The sequence below is a fragment of the Amblyomma americanum genome, chromosome 9 (assembly GCF_052857255.1).
Source record: "Amblyomma americanum isolate KBUSLIRL-KWMA chromosome 9, ASM5285725v1, whole genome shotgun sequence".
Taxonomy (NCBI): domain Eukaryota; kingdom Metazoa; phylum Arthropoda; class Arachnida; order Ixodida; family Ixodidae; genus Amblyomma; species Amblyomma americanum.
Window position 1 is genome coordinate 65,885,582 of NC_135505.1, and position 22,726 is coordinate 65,908,307.

The window sequence follows — 22,726 nt, forward strand, 5'->3', positions numbered from 1 at the left end:
ATCAAAAGTATCACAGCCTTCGTTGTCTGAAAGCCATTTTTATGTACCGCTTGTTCCTTTTCAGTTCTGTTGGCTCTGTACGCCACCTGCACGTTGGCCTTATTTTTAAGCACCAAATGCTCTCAGCTACTTTGCTCAGCTTACAAGAGAGTATCATTCTGAAATCGCGGCGAATTGGACGTTGAACATGAGGCTTACCATTACGGATCCTTTCGTCCGAATGGTATCTAGTTGTGTGCACGCTGAACGAGCACTGATGTCGTGCAGGCCTTAAATGCTGTCGAATGACGACTGAGATTCTACACGTTGCCTGCGGCGGTGCGTTGTATTGCGTGTGCTGCGGCTATTCCCTCGCCAAATAGCTCGAAAGCTTTACTGCTGCGAGAGGGCACGGGTCAATACAAACTTTAAAATGGCGTTTCTGACCACCCCAACTTTGGGTGAAATACCCAACAGACGGGGATTGTTTATAGAATAACAAACAGTGTTTAGCTCCGCTAAACAGTAAGTGCCTCAGACCCATGGTTCTGAAAGTTCAGTGGACTTCTACAGCACTACTCTCAGGCCAACCACTCTGCATCTCAACGCGTGGAACTAGCGGAGGAGCGGGCGCAACTCTGGCAGTCAGAATCTTTTGGCGGCAGCCGTTCTAGATTTTGCACCATCATTACTTTGATGCACTTCCAGTTCATGTTTTGAATCATCAATGTTTTTCTTCGGTCTCTAATGAATGCAACAAAAATGTAGAATGTCTGTTTCATGTGCCTTCTGTATACCCTAATGCTGGAGATTTGCAGCACAACTAGCTTTGGAGTATATAAATGGGTGTTCAGGGTTATTAAAGATTTTCGCAGGCAGAGACAGCATAAAATAAAAAACTGCCTTTGCCGTAATTGAGATTAGTAATAAGCATGAATAATGAGTAATAAGCTCGTCTTCTCCAGTGGCCTTGTCCCGTTGTGAGCGGTGACATCTAACTGGCGCTGTTGACACAACTGAGCGGTCCTTTTCTCTTAATTTAACTCGCAGAACAAACCCTTTCCAAAACACAGTTCCCAGTTCTGTACACTGCCTCCATTGCTCAGCTTTGACACTTATGACGGCGACGGCAAAGTTTACGCGCACAGGCCTTGACGCAGAGCTGAAGCTGATCAGTTCAGGGTATCGATCTCGTCAGCGCGCACAGCTGGCGACCAAAATCACCGCCCAGCGCTGATAGGGAGATTATATTAAAGCTGGTTCTTGGCAGCGCTGATGGATGGCGTCAAGAGACCTGTGCTCTAGTTCTCAATTTGTACTTGGCATGCGCGCGCATTGCTTAAATACAATAAGTTCAGGCGCCATGAGGAGTGCTCGCACTCCCAGCGTACTGCAGGAGAGAACTTTGCATCCTTCGCGCCGCGTAGTCGCTTCACCTACCAGAGGGCAGGTGAAGCAAGTGACCCATGGGCCGCTCAGGTGGCAGCGCAGCGGGCACACCACAGGGCAGACAGAAAGTTTTGAAAAGTTTGTTTAGGTTCGGTGCCGTCTTCTCCCCGTCCTGGGGGAAAAGGTCACTCACTGGGTGCCAAGACGGCAAGGCCAATTCATGCTTAATGCAACGCCTGACAACCACTGGTAGAGGAGAGCATGTGTATATATTTCCCTTTCATGTTCTCCTGTGTTCTTTGTTGACTCGCCAAATAATGTGACCATTTTTTGATCACGTGGCGGAAAGTTCGGTGTTTCAGTGAAATCTTATAATTTTTTTTTGCATTGATCGCATTCACACATGTAGAGGCACCCCTACGCCTGCTTTTTGTTTCGTCATTTTTCTTTAGTAATACATATTTATCTTTATTTATCTTTAGGTAACATTGTTTTCTTACTTTCATTTTCCTCTTTTTGTCGCTCATAATCGCAGTTCCGGCATGTTATGTTTTATGCCTTCTAAGCCTTTTATTTTTTCAGTGAGAAAAATATCAAACGCCAAACTAGTCTATTTATTGCCTGAGTCCCCTAAATGAAAAAGCACAAGCTCTCTCTGTTATAGTTACCATGTGATGGGAATGTTGGATTAAGTTGAAAAACTCCTGCGGTGTAGCATTTTTGCACGTGCAGTCAGTAATGCATTGTGAGAAATGTAAAAAAGATAACGAATATACATACCGCATTCAGAAAGGTCGCAATGTAAATTATAAGATCGCTGGTTGTATTAAACGAACACGTGAATTCGATGCTTGTAACAGTGCAAACTTCTACGATGAACTGGTCAGGACGCTCCTTTCTTTTCTTCTTTAACGTTTCTAAAAAATGCAAAGTTATCGCAGAATGAAGGTTACTGGCTTTGTAACCGAATGAATTTGAAATTAACTTCAAATTTAGAGGAGTGTGGCCCAAGAAGAAGCATCACCACAAGCTGACACCATTCAGTACAAATGTGGTATGGCTCTATGTGCGATCTTACTGAGCCCGTATAGTATAAATGAATGTTAGCTTACAGTAAAATGAGCGCGTTTGTTAAACGAAAGCGGACATTTAAAGAACCCATGAAGCAGTCGATAGCGTAAATAGTTTAGAAACCATATAATGAGTGTACTCACAAGGATGATCAACCACTCACAAGTGGCCCGTTCCCTCTCAGCGTGTGGATTTATCAAGTGTCATCTGGAGAAGGTTACGTTCCCGGCCACATTATCGACGGTACTCTTCGACAACAGATTCATCATTAGATGTGACACTATAGACGCTTTACACTGCTGTACCATGGGGACTGCTATCTTTGATCACGTGATTGCTCCGCTCTTACATTCTTCCATGATTGCTTGGCACGCGTTGCGCCGCAACGGCTGCTACGTTTAATGATTCAGTTTCCACAGGCAGTGTTTCGGCTGATACGGTTGCAAAGGAGTTAGAATACGATACTACAGTTTGTCCAAAGCTTCGAAGGACATATGAGAACCCTAATTTGATCACCTCAGGCTTGAAAACGTGATAAGGCATCGTGTCGCAGAGAGTCGCTCAGCTCTCCTTCTTCGAGTCAAAGGATGGATCGCCTGAGTGCTTGTCTTTGCATCTTCATAAGGCTTTTCTGAATTTTTATTGTTATTATCTAAAACGGCAAGTATTAATGCCCGTGCGGCAGTGCAGGTCGGTGTCGTAATGTTTACATGCATGCAGACACCGCTCAAAAACGCCCACATGCATATTGTACGCATTTGTTTGAAAACGGTCAACGGTGCTTAGGAAACGTAAAATATTTGTACTTATTTCTTAAACACAAAAAGGCGACAAAAACGAATAGACACACAAATGTTAACTATCATGGTAGCAGAACCATACATCTAGCAGCCTTCACGAGCTGGCTGGATATCTTTTCTGATTCCACGATATAATTGCTATAGCGAGCGCATTGCAACGCGTTCATGCTACGCGAAGCTCACAATTATATCAGCCTCACACATAAATTGTGGTACGCTCCACGCTCGATATGCAGACATGAAAGTTCTCAAGGTCTCGTTGGGGGTAAGTAATCAGCTACACTGTGAGCGCTGGCCTGCGAGCTCACTTTTATTGACTTTATCGCATGGACTGCGAGGAAGGGATAACCATGCAGCACAGAATACGTAATGCAAAAAAATGATTTATTCTTGATATGACCCGCGAAAATCTCGCTTCTCAGGGAGATAGATGTTCAACAGCAGCCCCAAAACGGCATGCTATACATGGACTGATGGTAAGCGTTGTCCGCTCGCACGGCTGTGCACTACAAAATCTACAGCAGTGGTATGTAGCAGCTAATTCGTCCTTCTTTTCCGTTCCTGATTCGGCCTCGGGCGTTCCTGTTAGTAATGGCTGCAGTCCTTAACTTGTGAGCGATAGGGTCTCGCTACGCACTCCGACGCAACCGACAGCAACCGAAAGAACGCCGTCACGGTTTCGGCGTTAGAACAGCATGTTCATGCGGCTTTGTTGTGTTCATGCGGCTATGAGTTGAAACACTAAAATAAAATTAGCTTCTGTGGAAGTCCGAGGCTTCATCAAACGATGATTACCACTTCACTCTACTGCCTCACTGCTACCGCACAACTGAGAGTGCTTCGGTAGCTCACGGTTACAAAGACTCCGACGTACATGCCTCAGAAGAACATATGTACGGCTCCTGAAACACTCTCACTTTGACACAGCACGCTCACGGCTGTTTTTTTTAAATTGCTACATAAGATATTTTCATATTATTCATCAGCCGATACATAAGGACTAGTTTAGTCTTTCTCCAATCCGCTAACCAAGTGCAGCAGCTGTTTTATACTAACAATAGCCGCCATATCAGCAAGCGCGCATTTTAATGAAGAGATTTTACGGAGCAATTTGGAAACAATAAGGGTGCTTACCAGTACCTGACATTGTCTCGTTGAAATATGATTTTGGGCGGTCGTGACTGTTTGAAGCTAGAAAAAAAGAAAAAGAGAGAGAAAGAAACAGAAGGACGGAAAGGCAGGGACGTTATCCAGGCAATGCCCAGTAGGCTACCCTACACGTGTGGAGGGGAACATAGGAAAAAAAGAAAAGAAAGAGCGGCAACGAAATGAGTTTTTCACGTGTCCATCGAACAATATGACAAGTGGAGAGAGAGCGTACACTTAAAGCTTAAAGTTTAGAGTCGCGAACTCAAGCCCGTGTCCTTTGAGAACTTGAGGAGCGCCTTCACCGCTGTACTTTGCGACGAAGGTTTTGTCCAAGGCCCCAAAATCGTAGTTTCTTTAAGAGGACGAGCGTCCATCCGGCGGAGGGTAGCGGACAGGAAGGCATGCTCTCGATCGAAATGAGGGCAGTCATAGGAAAGGTGCCAGATCGTTTCATCGCAACCGAACTGCTCACACGCTGGAGAGTCTGCCATTGCGATGAGATGGCAATCGGCGTTGGGGAACGCCACTTCTAGCCGCAGACGGCACAACAACATAGTATCGCAGCGCGGAGGCTGAATGGTATAGAAGCTTAAGTAAGAGGTTGAAGTGCTGCCTCCTGGTGTAGGCCGCGGCTGTGCAGTCATGTTTCGGGCGAGCAGTTGGAGGTGCCTTGCTTGCATCACCTTTTGTCAGTGGCATGCGGTAAATGTTCGTTCTTTCGTGAGCTGATCGAGCAGCATCGAAAGACACAAGAAAAGACACGCAAAAGAGAAGTAATGCACCGAAACTGGTGAAAAGCGTTCCAAATACTTGTAGATGCTTACAGCTAGCCGAAGGATATAAATGTATGACATGGGGTGTAGCGCAAACCAAGAAGAGGGACAAAGAGCAGAACACACACCACTGTGCCCGTTCCCTGTGTTCTGTACTTTGCACGTCTTGGTTTGCGCTACCCCCTTGCGATGGATCCCCGACACCAACTTGCCCAAGTTTCTACCCTTGTAAACAATACAAATGTAGCAAATAAAATAAAAAATATTAACTACAAAGCCTAAGGATATCAAAACATACCTGAGTTGCTTGTGTGTCAGGAGGACAAAGTTATTCGATCACCAATAAATAACCGTTTTCTGGAGCTTGAAATCCTTCCCGTTTAGCTTTGCACACAATTATGTATTGGGAGACGGACACAGATTGAACACGCTATAATGTTACGCCATTTGCCTGAATTAATATTTCCTATATGCAAGATCCATTATGCTTAACATGCTTGGGCCGCTTTAAGTCTCTCGCACGTAGGCAAAATATTTCTGAATAAACAAGCCAGTGATTTGTTATTCTTACCTCTAGGGGACGGAGCTTTAACGTGCGATGATCTTTCCTTTCCGCTCATTGCGTACACTGAAAATGCAGAAATAAATGTTTGAGACTATTGTAGGGCTCGTCTCACTATGGAAGTAGTTATCATATAGTTGTAACATAGAGTACAATATACTACCATATGCCACGCCTAAGTGAGAACGGCACATCGGTATTACGCAGGAATGACTAGAGTATAATAAGAGATATTTCTGATGATGATGTTGAATGTTAATAACACAAGGACAAGTTTCGGCACAAAGCCGCATGGCAAAAGGTTTTTTGCTTCAAACAAGGTGGCCTCAAAGACACATTTTTCAGGAATTTAACTCAAGCCAAGATGAGCAACAGGCCAGAGGAAACTTTTACTCATTTTATCAGCATTTTATATCCGTCTGCCCTAGAGATTGAACCTTGTACCTTCGGTGTGAAAGGCGGATTCTTGAGCCTCTCCGCCCCTGCAGCGGTGAAATATTTGTGGAATAACGCATAAATGGACCAGATATGCGTAGTCCTTTTTGGCTAGCAGCGCTTCGAAATGGAACCGTGGCAAAAAAAAAATAATTCTTTCTTCTCCTTCGCAATACACAAGTTTTGTTACCGCGGCACTCCAAATAATACAAAGTAAATTTCTTCCCGTCGGACTATTTACATGTATGGCTGATGGAAGCCTACAATAACGGCTTGCCTAATTTCGAGCCTAACCTCATCGGGCACTGGGTGTGGACCTGTGTGTTTCCGAGATGACCATTTTTTTCTGATTCTCGTGAATTACTTTGCTGCCAGGCTAACAAAGTCTTTTGTGTCCTGTGTTGAACTCATAATAAGGGAGCTTTGGTAACAGTTAGTGGTATAGTTAGGAGCGTACTATGATGCAAAGAAGACAATGCTTCAGCTCGCTGTGCAATAAAATCCCATGCCCAGATTTTCTGGACGTCCATTTTAATTGTGAAGCAGCTGTGTAATATTCCAAGGTACTCTTAAGAAATGTTCAAAGTATTGACCCATTCTCCTGATGTGGAGCAGATAATCCAAGCTTTGCCCATAGCTCACATCGTATTGTTAAGACTGCCGTAGAAAACGAAGGGGGAGCAATTTAGATGACAGCACCAACGTTAAAAGCAAACAAATCGAAAAATCGAAGACTGCCAAAGAGAGATCAGCCGATATAACGACCGTTACAGTTAAATCTTATGATGAATAAAACAATCATATTCATAACCAATTTCCCGCTGGAAAATGCACTCCTCCAGGATATCTGAGCATGAGGAATCGAGTAAATGCTCAAAACTCAAGTATATATAGCTAGTTTATTTTGAACTTATAGACACAATGAGAACAAAAGAAAACACATCTATCGACACAACGCATTAAAAACAAAAGAAAACATGTCAGGGAAAAAAGAACAGCATCTACGAATACTCTGGAGAAGTATCTGCAAAGGAGCTTAATTGGTTAGATTAGTAATATTCTGAGGTAAAGCCACTGTATGGCAGAAGCACGCGCGCATTGTAGATAGGCGGGCAGTCATTCTTGCTAACATATACTAAGCACTGCTGTTTCCTGCACACTGACCGTTTATTGCTTGATTGTAGATGCATCTGCTTTTGAAAATTACGACAGTTTAACCACTATCGTTGATAAAGCGATACTGAAAAAACAAACGAGGCCACGGGATGTTGAAAATTACAGACATGTGCAAGGGCCGCACCAGTCACCTCCAAAAACACGAAACTGCACTTCCCGGTCGGCGCAGTGCAATCGTGCTGGGCCCATATTCCAGAGGTTCGTGTATCGAAACCACGCTCTCTTAAAACTTTTTTTCTCCATAAATTTCATGTCACCTACACATTTGTATGGTCCCCCAACTGATTCATACTGAAATACATGGAACATTGCTCTGCATCCCCGTCCAGCAGAGTGGCGCAGTGTACTCTGTCGAAGCCCGTCAGTAAAGAAGAAAAAAAGCTGAGTGGCGCAGTGGTCGCTTTCCGAATTGGTCCTGATTGCGTATTCACAAGTGATTTGCAGCCAGCATGTCACAATGTGCAGGAAAAATTTCTCTCAGTATCGTATTTAATTAATTTCGCAACCTTGATGCCTTTTTGTGATGTGCATTCGTGAAAATAAATTTCATGATTAAATTCTGTCACTCGCGTAAATTCAATGTGGCGTGTGTCTCGCTCACAAGTCTTTATTGTATTCAGTGAAATATCGACAGCCAGTGAAAGAGAAAATGATTTTAGCATTCTCTTCTCCGAATCTTCTCAGTAATCTTCCTACAACGCATTCGAGAGGTTATCTAATCCGGTAGTATAAATACGCTTAACAAAGTACGATCATACATCCTATAAAAGGGGACATCGGCGAGGAGCCATTTCAAACAGAGCGACTGGCTTACGTGCATCCAAAAGGCCGTCGTCTGCTCTCCCGTTGACTTTTACAACTTCATGTAGAGCTCCGAATCCATCGGAACGGCGGGAGGCTCCGACCGGAGAAATCCTTAATTCATGATTTATCATGCCGCGCTGCAAAAAATGGCGGTCATTCTGAGGCGTTAGCATTTGCAGGCATAGAAATACCACTGTGGCCGCACAGTTGTTAAACGATCTTCTAGTTGAGTGGCATATGTGCATTGTCACAGCGCACTGAAGTGCGCATTTCGTACTGGCTTGAGAAAAATCACGTGAACACATTCTTGAACATTAAGCGGGCGCTTAACCTTTGAACAACGTTTGCAAGAAGGCTCTGCTTTGAAGTGTGGGCAATCTCCATATTCCAAGAAGTAAACGAAAATTTGCATTTTAAAAGTTCAGTCTACATTTTAAATGCCGTTTACTTAACGAAATCTAACCTCTTTTCGGGTCCACTTATCTGCTGCAGCAAGGTGACTCCGAAGGAGCCTTAAAAAATCACACTTTAAGTTCGCAGATATATAAAAAAACAAAAGATAAAATTTAACACAACTCTAATATCAAGGATGACCTAATCACATTCAAATGTTATAAGCAAAGAAACAGAAAATTCGTACATCGGCATGTTCGTCACTTTGTCAAAGCTAGTCAAAGATGTGCCAAAGAACAACTGCAACGTCGGGTGACACTGAACAGTTTTTATCCAACTGAGGTATTTCTATTTTTCCAGGATTTTCTTCCGCATAATGAGGGAAGTCAAACTGTTTATGGAAAAAAATCGTGTTCGGGCCCCATTTTTGCCCACAGTTTCCTCATGCAGACCTCAGCCATTATGCTCGAAAAGCACTGGCCACTCATAATATAATGCGCTGAAACATTGTGCGGAAGGTCATTGTCGCAATGAGTAAACGATCCACTACAAATATTTTGAGAATTGACAATCCAAGTTAAGAAATTTTGCCAATCATCCCCGAACTTCATTAAAAAGTTTCAGTTTTAAATCTTTTCTTTCAAATGTCTTTACACTGAGCTGTACTTACAACCTCCACTCTGTCCTTCATTATATTCACAACAACGGAAGAATGATGGTGCGTGTCCACATACAGGTTCTTTTCAACTTCCAGTCCATTTAGCTGGTCGAGAGAAAGGAAGCAAAAAAATTAAGTCTCACCGGGCCTAAATTTTCAGGGATATATAAAACTTCGCAGTTAGGTATGAGATAAATGTTGGCAAAAGATGCCAGATTGCACTCATTGTTAGGACTTCACTTCACTGGGCCTTGGCTTTCTTTGCTTTACTGAGCGCTACAGGTGATGAAGAAAGCTGTATAGCTGTCCTTTCCACATAAAATGCTGCAGCTAATGCTACTTTGATTTCCTCGAGAGAGCGAAAATGCATTTTTTGTAATGAGTGCCTATTCCACTAAGGGGTAGTAACACTGAGGTACGCAAAGCATACTCAAAGTGACGAGAGCAAATAAACAAAAATTAGAAAAGTGCGCAAAACTTATAAACGCCTGACCGTTGAAAATGCTGAGCTATTTATGATAAAAAAAAACTTCAAGAGGGAAACTGTATTGTATCATGGTCATTTATGCACACAAAAAAAGTGAAACGCGTCAGAAACAAAGGGGTGCTCTAATTTTTGCTTTTGGAGTCCATACCTTAAAAATTAGGATACATGCAATTTTCACCATCTACAGCTGTACGTGAGTACATAGACAGAGCAGGGAAATAAATTTAGGAAAGAATTTCGTGGTGATCAATAAAATTCCTAGCCAAAGAAGTGTGTTTACTGCTGCATATGCTTATGCTTTTATCATAGTTACGAAATATTATTCCTAAATCTTCATTCGTTAGTTCCTAAGGCGCATGTATACGTTCTGCACTAGAAGTGACCTGGAACACAAAGCCATTTTCTGGCTATCGGCGGCTATGTGAAATATATATTCCAAATGAATGCGGCTTTGCTCTCAACATAATTATTTGGTTCTACTGTACTGAAAATCAGAGTGTGGACTATACGCAAATATTTATTAGCCTTGACAGTGTTTAAGGCAGCATTCTTTGCTGTGTACACATAGCTAATGGTTTTGTTTTCCATCAAATCGGATATATGCAGCTTTTCTCGAGAGAGGTCTTTCTTTTTTATTTAGTACGCCATGCTGATTTGTTGGTTAGGTTACTCTGCATATCAACAGCATCATGCACATTATTATGACTGTACACACAATAAAGTTATCGGCAAACATGCCAAACGATAAACGAATGCTTGATGCGAAGCCACTAAAATATAATACGGTACAATAGTGCGCTCAGTACTGAACCGTGACATGCCGCAGAAGTTAACAGACGCTGCTGGAAAGGAACAAGGTTAACATAAACAACGCTGCCTCCTTTATTGCTTTATTTAAGTCATACATTTTAAACGCAAGCCTGAATAAAAAATTATAATGCTGATGCAGGGTGTTTTGAAATGGCCAGAGAAAATATATTGACAGAGAGCCTGAAAAGTTTCTAATACTTTGCCATACGTGAGAAGAAAACTTCCACTTGCCAATATGCCGCAGAAGTTTTTGCTAAATTTTTATCACCATGTTCCTAGGAGTTTTCGTGGGTGGCACAGTATTAATTCTATCTATGCTATTAAATTTGCTGGATGTACTATTCACTTCACTAAAAAGGAAAGCAAGGAAAACTAAGAGTTCATTACTTTTCATTCTTCTGTTACTTACGAATATTAGAAGCGCATTCTAAAATGCATAGTAAATGACTTTTAAGAGCATACAATATAAACAAAATAACTTATATGGTGCTCGGGTATGCTGCACAGGGCAAGATAAAACTTATTTTCATTACTCGTAACGGAAAAAGAACGAATATTATTGATGAGTGGATACCCGCTTAAGGTATTAAAATTATAATAATTTGCTGGTCTTCCAGAGTAAGGCTACACGGATGGCATTTGAGATCGTGTTCATTTCTCATGTTGCATGTTTCATGATATGTTCATATTACCTTTTTGTTCAGGCTTGAACTCAACGACAGCAATAAGATTTTCTTCGTTTCGTTGTTACTATGTCAACTATTTCCCTAACTATCCTTCCTACATGTGGTGGTGCTAGCCAAGAAGATTTTGATGTGCATATGGTGCCCGCCATGAAGGTAAGGTCGGCTGAGCCTTTGGAGTGAAGTGGATGTGGCCGTTTCCGTCGGTCCATGATCCGCGTTCTCTACTCCGCTCCGTCGTTGGGCCGCAGCGATTCGACAGGCCCGATTCACCTCCCCGCAAGCCTCGAGTTTATCAAGCCCTGCATGCGGGTCCGCCACCTCACACTGTACAGGCGAACAGGACCCTCGGTGTGATGGTACCGCGAAACTTCAGAAACCGGGAAACGAAACCCAGCACCGAACTGTGAGTTTACCAGGCCACTTGCTAGGAAGGACGGGGTAACAGGATGAGACAACGCGCTTCCGCCACGTGATATTCAAGGACACTCGTGACGAGCTACAAGCTGATGAGCTATGTCAGCTTCCGCAGTGTTCCGCGAGTGTATGTGTATGTCTGTGTTTCGCAACGCGGGCCTCTTTATACCCTCTTTGCACTGTGTTCGCTATGTAAAGACTTTCTTTCGAGTTTCCATTATGGTCTCTTCCTCTACCGACGCGAAGAGGATCAGCCCGCGCTAAAGACTTCGAAAACATCTCTTTGTTTCAGTAATTTTGAGCTAAGGCAAAATTTACCGCCGCACTTGACAGAAACTCTCCCGTTCTAGGTATGTGATCCATTCATCATTTCAGTGGGAAACATCCAAACCTGAACAATAACCATTTGATTTAGGAAATTGTTGTTTTTAATAAAATGGTAACATGGATATAACATATGCGCTATTCTTTGCTGATTTCATTATAAAGTCGCCCTCATTCGTCTCGCCATTATTAAAAACAGAGTCAGTGGCTTACAACTGCTGTGTCAAAGTCGGTGCCTCTCGATGACACGATGGCAAGGTCCTTTGCAAGTATGGAGTTCTTTTTTAGACTCAGTATTAAACCTTTCCTAATATGCAGGGTTAAAGTCCCATCGTCTGCGCGGCTTTCCAGAATTCTAGGGTAAGCGAAAAAACCTGCAAAAGAAATGAAAAGCAGTCAGTGTTCTCAGCAGATGCCCAATAAAACTTCCGCAAAATCTTGAATGGTAACGCAGTGCACTTCCTTTTGTATCATGTCTGTAACGCGAAGAAAACTGCGCGCTTTATAGCTGCACTTTTATGTAGTACATCTTCTTTTGCTGCGGCGGCGGTGCGAGTGCCCGGAAGTTACCCGGTCTTACCTGTTTAGTTCGTTCCCATTGAGTTTATTTTTTGTTACCCAAGCGAACACTTGGCTGTAAAACATAAATGAAGATCGCGCATGCGCTTCACTTACGTTATGTCTAGTTGCAGCCGTCTTATTTGTCGGTGTGACACGGAACATTGACTAATGTGTTGCGTGCAAAATACGCAGGTTTCTGTTTCCAACGCAGCCACTAACTAGAAAAAACGGCCGATTTTAAGACACCAACTCTGTAGTATCGTCAAGCAGTTTTGTTGCGTCAGGAAATCTTTCTGTTAGACGGCCTTAATCTGTATGCCCTTTAAAATGATGCACCATGCTGAGCAGCAAACCACACTGTTTATCGCTCTTAGAGCGCAAGCCGGCGCTGCAGCAAGGCTGGCTGCTGGAAAAAGAAATCGACGTATTACCACAAAAAAATATTTAAGCTAGCTTCATTAACGGCGATGATATCAGTGATTGGAACTGACTATCCTCTACCCTCTCAACTCAGGGATGGCATCTCACCGGAATAAAAAGGCAATTGTAACAGGTCGGTACTGCACTGCTCCGCGCCCCAACATCCTCATCCTACCCACGCATCCTGGGCGTGCCCAGTCAGAAGGCTCGCACAGATTGCCCACTGAGGCTATCTGGGTATGGGCGGCCAAGAATGCACAATGAGAAATCCCCCCCCCCCCCCCCATCGGTCGCGGGTTGCTCAGAGGAGAAATTTAAAAGAAATTCTTGTAATTTATAGGGTCCACACAGAGCTTTTAAATTTGACTGGACTGCCCACAGAAACCACTTCTGCAGATGTGTTGCGCTAGAATATGGCAATCAAAGTTATTTAGGGGTCCACTTATTGCTTTCGCGTTGGAGTGTTTGTTAAGTACCTGGCAGGGCGGCCCTTCACAGTTTTGACGTATCACATGACTCTTCTGTGAGTGCCTATAATCAGACGCTCAGAGTAGTTGTACTTTTTCCTTAAGGCTTTTCTCGATTTCGCTGTTGGCCGCATAGTATTGACGGATACAACACAAGAATGAAGAGGTTCATGTCCACACCAAGGTTTAAATTAATCCCGAGCTCCACATACTGCGTTCTCAGCCCATTTGTCGCTTCGGGACGTTATACCCCGTAGTTTACAACATGTTTCTGAAGATTTCGGCAGTGCTGACTGTACTCCAAAGCTATTTAGCACGCAGACTGTTTCCGATATTATCGTCTCTGATAATGAAGCAGCGTTTACAAGTGAAGAAATGAAAACTTTTCTATAGTTGACCGGGCTTAGATCAGTGCATACCGTAGCTTATGATCCTTATATTAGTGGTAGAGCCGAGCGAATGGCCAGGAATCAAGAGTTCAGAAAACTAAGGGAATAGACTCACAGCTCAAGATACCGCTTTGATTGCGGCAACAGGGGTTAGCACTGCATTCAGCGAAAGGTAAAAAACCTGCCGAATGCATTATCCGCTACAGAAGTTATACCCTGACAGCCTGCAAGAGTCTTTGCTTCCTCTACCAGTTGTAACTGGATACGCGATCCGCGATTTGGCGTAAGGCAGGAGTTTTATTTTAGCACTTTCCTCGAAGGCTGCCAGGGCCGTCGCAGTTAAAAGCCCGGTGTCATATCTGGCACACGTAGGCGACGGCGTGGCACATCTTCGGCACTAAAATTACTTGAGACGTGTACGTATACCCGACTAACGAAAGCTTCACCCGACTACCGTATCCGACTAACGCCGATGTCAACTTTTTGAAATGCTTTTTTTCGGGAACCAAGACCAGGTGGAGGATACATTCGTTGTCGAAATACGGCCGATAATTATACCCCAAAACGTCTAAGCTAATAAAGTAAAGCGATAGATAACGTATGAAGGCTTTGAACCTAGCCCATACAAATAATTTCTTTCTTTGTTTTGTAACTCAACTTGAAAGGTAGGAATCCAGCCATGCTGAAACGTCTGCTCTCTAATTCTCATGAAAGTGTCACGTTGACGTCATCATCATTTCTGTAAACGCGGAAGCAAAATAAAGGATCTCCAGTTGTTTTGCAACTACGGCTTCCCCTTCAATACATTGTAATTAGACGCTTCATTAGTAGAGAAATTCATCAAAAAATAAATATACATGCATTTCAACAAACACACGACCCTGTCGTTAGCGATCAGAACGCTTGGTTTCACGAAGGTTCATTCATAAGTTTTTGCATTCTTTTAACATGCACAGCAGCAGGCATTTTAACTTCACGCAAGTACAAGCATGCTTAGATTCTAGATAATAGTTGAACTTGCCTGCGGATGATTGAATTTGTAATAGTTTCAGGAGGAACAGAATCCTGACTGCTGAGTTCAATCTCCGCATGGCCTAGCTTGCTCGCTGTTGATTTACGCAAAGTCCTTCAGTGCCTTTTATACCGCATGACATATCACTGCTTTCTACCCCGAGAACATATGGATTCAAAAATAAAAAAAGACGTAGTTTTTACATCTGCATGCAGTCAATCATATGCATTGCTGACGTGAAATAACTGAGAAGTAAAACGAAAACACGATACTTTGGGGTCAGCGTTTAAGCGGATGTGTCAAGTCATTGTCCACCAGCAGCCGGTTTATAGCTAAACGGAATCTGTTAGGGGATCTTTTTTTCGCAAGCAGTTTGGCAAAGCAGGATCGTTGGAAAAAGCTGCGCTAAGAATGCCATTTCAGTAGCGTTAATTGTTTCAACAATGAATCTAAGCATCTCAGACCTTTCCTCAAGATAAAGAGCCTTGACGCGGGTGAAGTTGCAAATGCGAATCGCATCCTTCAATCAAAATGTTTGCCTAAAAAGTATGTTGTACTGTCAAGACCATTACTGCTTAAGGTTACATCACTGATTAAGAGTAGACGTGGTGGACGGCATATTCCACGGCCTTTTTCTTCCTTGCAAACGATAACCTTTCAACATCTAATATTGAATAAGCTGCAGTTTATCAAAATGAAATTCTGGGTTTCATTCTTTCCTTTCTGCCTCCTTGTACTGTGAATCAGCGCATCGCACTCAGAGTTTTCCAAGCGCATGCTAACTCTTTCTTTTCTAAGCATCCTTCAAGCGATATTCACAGTGTTGCACATTTCCCGCTTGCGCGGAGTCGGTTTTGGATTAACGTCGCGCCGCTCTGATTAGTCAAGAAGCAGGGACCTCAATAGGATGTCACCATGAGGCAGGTAGCAGCACGCCACGCAGAGGGGTGTGAAGAGTGAGACCATGAAGACATTACCGACCCTCTGCGGGAGTAAATGAAAAATAATAAATAAAGAGTGGCATTTCTACTTCTATTACCACCTCTCGGTGAATTCGGGTTAAAAAGCAGCAGCACCTGTGAACGTTTTGTTCGCTGCAAAGCTCAGTAAACTATTCGTTACGGCGTAAGCAATACCGCTTAACCTCCTCCTCCGTGCCCCAGGAATCGGGGTTCACGCGGCGTTGAAGCGTACTGGCAACAGAATTAACATTTTAAGAACCAGCATGACGGGCCACCTTCCCACCACTGCTCCCCATCTAGGGAGCTCCCCACCCACCGAGTGCCTCGGTCCACATTCCCACCACATTCCCCCCACCCTCAGAAATCCAGAAAGCCTTCCGCCACCCACCAACACAACTCTGCTCTCCTGAAACACCACCCCCTCAAACCCTCCTGTTTGAACTCGGCATCAGGCCTCCACCCAATATAAGTCCTTACAACGGCAGCGAATTCCAGTTTAATGACTCATAGAGAAAGAAAAGTTGCCCTCCATAAGAACCATATGAATTTTATGAAAGGCAACATAGCTTTTCTAAATGATATCATTTAGAAAAGCTTTAATATGAAAAGCAATAAATCATAATAGCCAGCGCTTCCGCCGAATTGTCGCATCAAATTATCTGAATTATATACGGACATTTTTTTGTTAAACACAACATGCCCCTGTTGCTCGTAAAAGCACTACAAGTTCAATGGAATTTTCAGCCGCTGACAGTTTAGCTCAGAACTTATTCCACGTGTGTATGGCTACTTCTGGTACCCGTTTTTTTCTTTGGACATCAATATAGCGGGTGTCTTTTGTACAAAAGATATCCGGGACGTGACTACATTTCATCTATAGTCAATCCTGGAACGCATCAGGAAGCCTCACGACCACTGTGTCTCTATCCGAATGTCCATTATTACCCTCACACTATGTCAGCGCAGATTTTCTGCCGACAAGGTAATAATACTTCGGTTACGCAAACACTTTCCAAGGCCATTGAGTTGAGAGCCATCGAGATTCTGAATATCTATCAAACTCGATGATATGTTCCCGATACTGCACTGCAAACTCGATCGCCATTTGAGAGATTTTATTAACTCAGAGCAAGGTGTTGTGGCGTCACCATCACCTCAAATAATTTGGCAGGTGTGCTAGCAATCAGAATAAAAGTTCAACCTGACAAGCTTAAAACAGGTAATGCTTTTTCGCTATACCTACACGGGTAACAGCGTTCGATTTGCTTTAAGGAGATAGAATTTAAATGACCGAGTGACCGATTTAAAATACCGCTTAGGTGCATTTTGTAACTTATTACGCGCACCCTCTGTGGCTTGGTAGAATCAAGACGCCCCTTTCTTCACCTTCGCAGCCTGAAGTTCTCACATTTGGCTATTCTTTATGCGGGTCTAAACTTTTTTTATATACTTTCGGGCAGCGCCTTACGTCGTGCTGCTTGTGCGGAATTCTCCGCATGTTTGCGAGTTGTTCCCTTCCGGTTCAGTGCAGGGTCCGAGAAGCATTTCGAAGTGTGTGGCGGCGCGTTTCTGACGCGCGTCCAGCCCCGCTTACCACTCAGCCAAGCAGACATAAAACCATTCTAGCATTAAAAATAATATTGCAGACACAGTTTTTGCCGAGAAGAGGTGCTACATAAGTTCTAATACAAATTCCCTGTCCTGCTTACACAGGCTGTTTAATCAAAACAGTGAAACTGACAGATCATGTTGAAGTAAAATTAAAACGCTAGAAAAATGCCATACCTGCTGAACGTTTAGCAGCACTCTGCCATTAGAAGCGCAAAAGCGCAAAATTTGCCGCTCAATAAAACAGGTCGATATCATTTGAAAAGGGAAATCCGAAACTCATTTTTCAGGAAATAATGAAGTCATGAACTACGCGACAAGCATTTTTCACATTTTATTGACTTGAGCTGGGAGATCATTGAACCCACGTGCCGTGTGCAAAAAATATTGTACCGGCTGTTCTCAGCGTAACGTAAGACACTGAAAACGAGCACTGCGTTGTTTGTAATAATGGGCTATCCTAATATCGTAGAGCATCAAATTTAGGTAATTGTTGATGGTCCGCTAAGCAGCATTTTGCAAGGAAAGTTCTTTTTCAAAACAGATAGCTTTACCCGGCTTCCTGCGGAAACACTAAACAAGAAGAAAAAAAATTGACTCCTGCCTAGCGCTCAAAGTTAAATCTTGTAGCATTATAAGGTGATTCGCGCCGGCCTATTAGCTGTGAGGCGGCGAAGCCGCTCATTCTCTACTAGCTTGCATTGCTTAGCCTCAGTATTTTTTATTAATTAAATGCCCGGCAGAGATAAAGTACGCGGGACCAGTAGCTTCAAATGGTCAATACCAGTGCTGAAAGTGGATTTTATATCGCGCTTAAAAGTTTGTATCAGCACACAAAGTCGTTGTTCGTGAAGCGAATCAGGTAAAACACAAAAGCTGATGTCCTCACTTAGCGGCTTGCTTGAACACAGCTGGTGCAAAATACTCTTTAAAGCAGCAGGCTTTCAAGCCAGCTGTACAGATCGACATGTACGAATCATTCTGGGCACCAGATACGTAAGATACCAGGTAATGCGTTAACAATATCTCACTAGTTGTATTTTCAGCCGAGGCAAGATTTCGTCGATTGCTGCTTCTGACTTGCCAAGTTTGGAATGGGCTTTAAATTACATTTTTCTCATAGTTCTTGTGAGCATCTGCGTTGCGAAAGATATGTTTATGTTCTCATCACGGCATGAACTCTTGCTGACAAACCTTGTTTTTTCTTGCCTTTTAATTTTCTCATTTTCTTTTGCTGGAACTGATTTTGTTAAAAAAATAAGGGACATGAACTAGCCTGAACTGAAGTTATGTGGCGCTCTTTGACCTTAGTCGCCCTTGGGCAAATAAACTCCCGACTAACTAACTAATTAACTAACTAAATAACTTAAGTTTTGCTGCTGTTAGTCATGCTGTTATTATGAAGGTATGCATGGGCCAGCCCCGGGACCAAACTACTATCTTTCCTAGACTTCTCTTATTCAGTCGCGTGCGTAGCATGCAAAGAGCTATGTAGCACAAATAATTATGATAACTCTGCCTTTGAGCAATTGTTTTGTTTTCTGGAATAAGCATGTAGAGCACTGGAAACAAACATATTTTCGAAAATAATCAGGCACAGAGATAAGTTTTTAGACGCGTACGCACGGAGTACCTAAGAGCTTAAATTTCACAATTTGGAGTTTTATTTAGGGACTTGTCGTAATTGCTCATGTTATCAATATTTCTCAATTCATTATCACCAACTGTCTTCATTTGCAAATTCTCCAAGAAAGAAGTTTTCGGGGCGTTCTTTGCACTTTTTATGAAGTGATTACTTGTCAACAACTTTCAGATGTCTCTACACGATCAGTATTAGAAAAACGCTCAACCAGCGGCTACATTCCATGTCTTCACGTAATAAATATCATCACCGGCAATCGTTTGCCAGATCTTTAAATTATAGTCGACTGCAACTTCTAACTTCTAGGCACCTTTCACGACGAGTAAGGCTAACGAGTCCGCGGGATTAGTCGGTGCGAATTCTTAGATTGCGGAGAGCGATCTCACATGTTTTAGCCAAAGCAAATTGCCATCAGGTGTAGTGCTGGGAACTTCGAGCTCAAATCGACTACTTGATGCATCGCACGATGTGCGGGCAATAAGTGGAAGTTCCCGGCATGACGCTGCCTGATTAGCAATGGTGAAGGCCTCCGGCATGCAACAGTCGTCGCCCTCTTTCGAAAATTCTAAATCAAGCTTATACTTCCGTGTAAAACGTTTGAAAGTCAAATATTGCTCAGAGTGGAGGAAGCAGATACAGTTAGCGGGAAGCGCCAACATAGGCAGTGTCAGCAACTCGACTGTCATGAAGTATCCGAGACAAGCTACTAAGGCGAAAGCCTTCAATGGCTCATACTCGCGACCATGTATCTGTCAGGCGTCCGTTACATCCAGCACCTCGATAAGAAAAAGAAACCTTTGTGAGCGGTGGGACTCAAACCACCATCCTTCCACTCCGCAGCTGAGCGTGCAGACGACTGTGCTGCTTCCTACAAACGCATATGTACTCCTCCTTGACTAGGGCGCTAGAGAGTGTTTGCGGAAAGTCGTTGAATCAGACGGATGCCACCCAAACTCCCTCCAGTGTCTCCAGCATTTAAGATTCGCAAACAATTATATACTTAGTCAATATCATAACCACGCATCAGTGACACACGCAGCAACACCGCGCTATTGGCTTTCGCCTCACCGCACTTTAGGTCAACAAAGTACTCCCCTGGATGTTTTGCTTCATTGGTGCCCTTTTCATAATTATTGTAACGCGTGAAATATAGTCATCACTCTTGAAGGTAAGAAGTGAATACTTGAGGTAAGGCGAGCGCAGATAGCATTTCATGCGTCACTTAGCTGTTGCTGCTCAGCAGTGTAATCAACAGCAGATTGCAACGCAGTCGTAGTAATCGGCACATTCATGTGGAATGTCGTGCTTGAGCTCTGAACTTTAAATGCAACTTTTTATTTATCTATATATCGAATACACGAGTTTTTGTTTTACCACGAGGATAAAAAGTAACGAGCAGCAAATAACTCCAAGCGGGAGCTGGGGCTAATACACGGCGCCGCTGTGTATGGACTGAAAGGAACCTGAATGGACTGAATGACATCCTTGTACGGGGTGGCCAGTGAAGCATTCTAGTAATATTGGACATTGCTAAAGGATGTAACACGTCGAAAATTGTATGCACGGCCAATACGCACCCATACAGACCTTCTAAAGCATGCTTTAAGCAAAAAAAAAGACATCTCATTCACCAGTTTTCATAGCAGCTTTTATGCCGCCGGATTTCCTTTAGTGCCATCAGGTGCTAATTGAGTTTTTAATTATATAACGAATAGATTATTGGCCATGAAATTTGTAGTCGACAATGCAACAGCGGCGCCGTGCCCGCTGCTTACATATAGGCTTGGGCACGTTCGGAACATGCCGCTTTTCACCCATGAGGGGACATTTCTCTGCTAAAAGGAGACCTATACCATAATGTTTGGATAATATACTATTACTTGTATGTTGTAATAATGCATCATGCGCCCATCAAATCCAGCTTCCTTACAATTCCAAAGGGGGAGGGGCGGGCGCAAACAAGCCATTTCTCACAAGATAACTAAACTCACGTACTATGCTGAAGGCTTTCGAAAAGTGATAAATGGAAAGTGAGTTTTATTCGGTTGAACAAAAATAAAACTTGTCGTGTGACAGCCGTCCATGGCGCCAATACAACCATACTAATAAAGCAGACAGCATGCCGCAGAAGACGTGAGATGCGTATGCCCTTCTGACACCAGCGATCAAATGTGGTCATGCCAGCAATTTTTTTACAAAAGATACAAACTTCAATAAAAAATATCTAGCACATCCAACCTACTAAAGGTTTCCGGAGCACTAGTTTGACACTTGGCGGATAAAGTGAGAAACGCTTATGTTCACAATTTTGGCGGCACTCCCCATTCAAGGCCTACATAACCCACAGAGCTGTTGACTCTGTGGAAACTTGGGTTGCCACAATGATCGCAATAGATGTTCGAAGAGGTCGGCGACCCTGGCCACACGATTGCATATGACCGTGAAGTGAACGCCAACGTGACCGTTAACACCCGCCAGGGAGTGCTACAGTTTTAAAATTTCTGTGCCGTGGAAATCGTGTGAATTGCGAAATCGTACGCGCAATGGTGGGCGGCAGCAAACGAAGCAATTCACATTCCCTGTGTTTGAGGTAGGGGATGATAAATCGATGTGGAGCGCATTATCGACTGTAGAAAAACTAAAGAAGCCATAAAAGCAGCTGTACTTTCATTTAGTGGAACGATGCATATTTTCAGGCTCGGAACAGCAAAGTGTACTGCCCACCACATGATCACGTGAACACGTTTCATATAGTGCACAAACTTGACCTTTTGGAATGCATGTGTTAAGGCCGGGACTGCAATCCTTTGCTGAAGAATTCTTGTAAAACCTTAAAGCTGCCAGCATTGTCTCCAACAGCTCGCTCACTTGCAGGCTTATAAAATGTCAGAAACTTTGACATTATCAGAACAACCTCTACAAAGATAGATCAAGCTTTCTTCCCCCGTTGTTGGTAACAGGCTGATGAAACTTACGGGTAAAAATTTTTGAGTAGCTTTTCTCTTTTGCAGAAAACAGTCTCTACAAATCCCAGGGCACGGGTTATTGACCGTGTAACAGAGAAACAGGTACACGGAGGGGAGCTGTCACTATATGCACCTCGCGGAGCCGTGGTGGCAGGTGCAAGCACACTCAGTACGGGAACCGCCTACATGCTGAAGAATCCAGATTAGGTTTAGCACGTGCTGCATTTTGCAAAACAATGGTCTAAAGAGGTCCGGTAGTAAAATAGATGATGTAGCGTGAAGCACACGGATGGTAGCTTCCGTGCTAACGCCATCTTCTTACACATTCTTGCACTTCGCCCATAACCTCCTCTTTGAACGGTTACCACCCGGAGGCAGGTTCTCGTGAGAACCGCCCTCAGGGTGCGAACTCCTCGCATTCGCCATACCGAAATGGTTCAGGAATAAACCTCCTCCTTTTTCATGGTAACCCCTCTCCGGATGGGCCCGCTTTTGCATTCCTCCGCTATCGTCATGCCCTCTTTTCACGGTAACCATCCTCCCAGTGGTTCCCATTGCTACAGCCACCTGTTATACAGACTTCTTTTTGCAGCGACGCTGAAGGAATGGGCGCTTAACAGTTCCCATGCAAAAGATGTACTGCTAATGTAAAAAATGGCGGTTTTTTACTGCGTTACCACAACAGAGCTTCCTCAGCCGCTTATGCGTTGTCTGTGATATCCCTGTGTGTGCCCACCGGGTTGTGAGCAACTGCCCTTTGAGGCCTCCTAATTGGCAGGTGGGTGAAAT

General features: G+C 43.5%; 2 protein-coding genes across 2 annotated transcripts in view; both read right to left on the minus strand.

The window, feature by feature from the left end:
- LOC144104180 (venom metalloproteinase antarease-like TfasMP_A) overlaps window positions 1–2,281 on the minus strand; it is a 45,448-nt gene extending 43,167 nt beyond the window's left edge. The window contains exon 1 of the mRNA XM_077637042.1: window positions 2,149–2,281. The gene's annotated coding sequence lies outside the window, so the exon portion shown is untranslated. The remainder of the gene's footprint in view (window positions 1–2,148) is intronic.
- Window positions 2,282–4,427: 2,146 nt separating this feature from the next.
- LOC144103400 (uncharacterized) lies at window positions 4,428–20,789 on the minus strand. Its single transcript, XM_077636127.1, has 6 exons — window positions 20,747–20,789; window positions 12,124–12,284; window positions 9,202–9,294; window positions 8,149–8,275; window positions 5,733–5,789; window positions 4,428–4,513 (listed from the first exon to the last, which is right to left on the minus strand). Exons 1-6 carry the CDS (start codon window positions 20,787–20,789, stop codon window positions 4,509–4,511), a joined length of 486 nt encoding a protein of 161 aa, XP_077492253.1. The 3' UTR covers window positions 4,428–4,508.
- Between the last annotated feature and the right edge of the window lie 1,937 nt (window positions 20,790–22,726).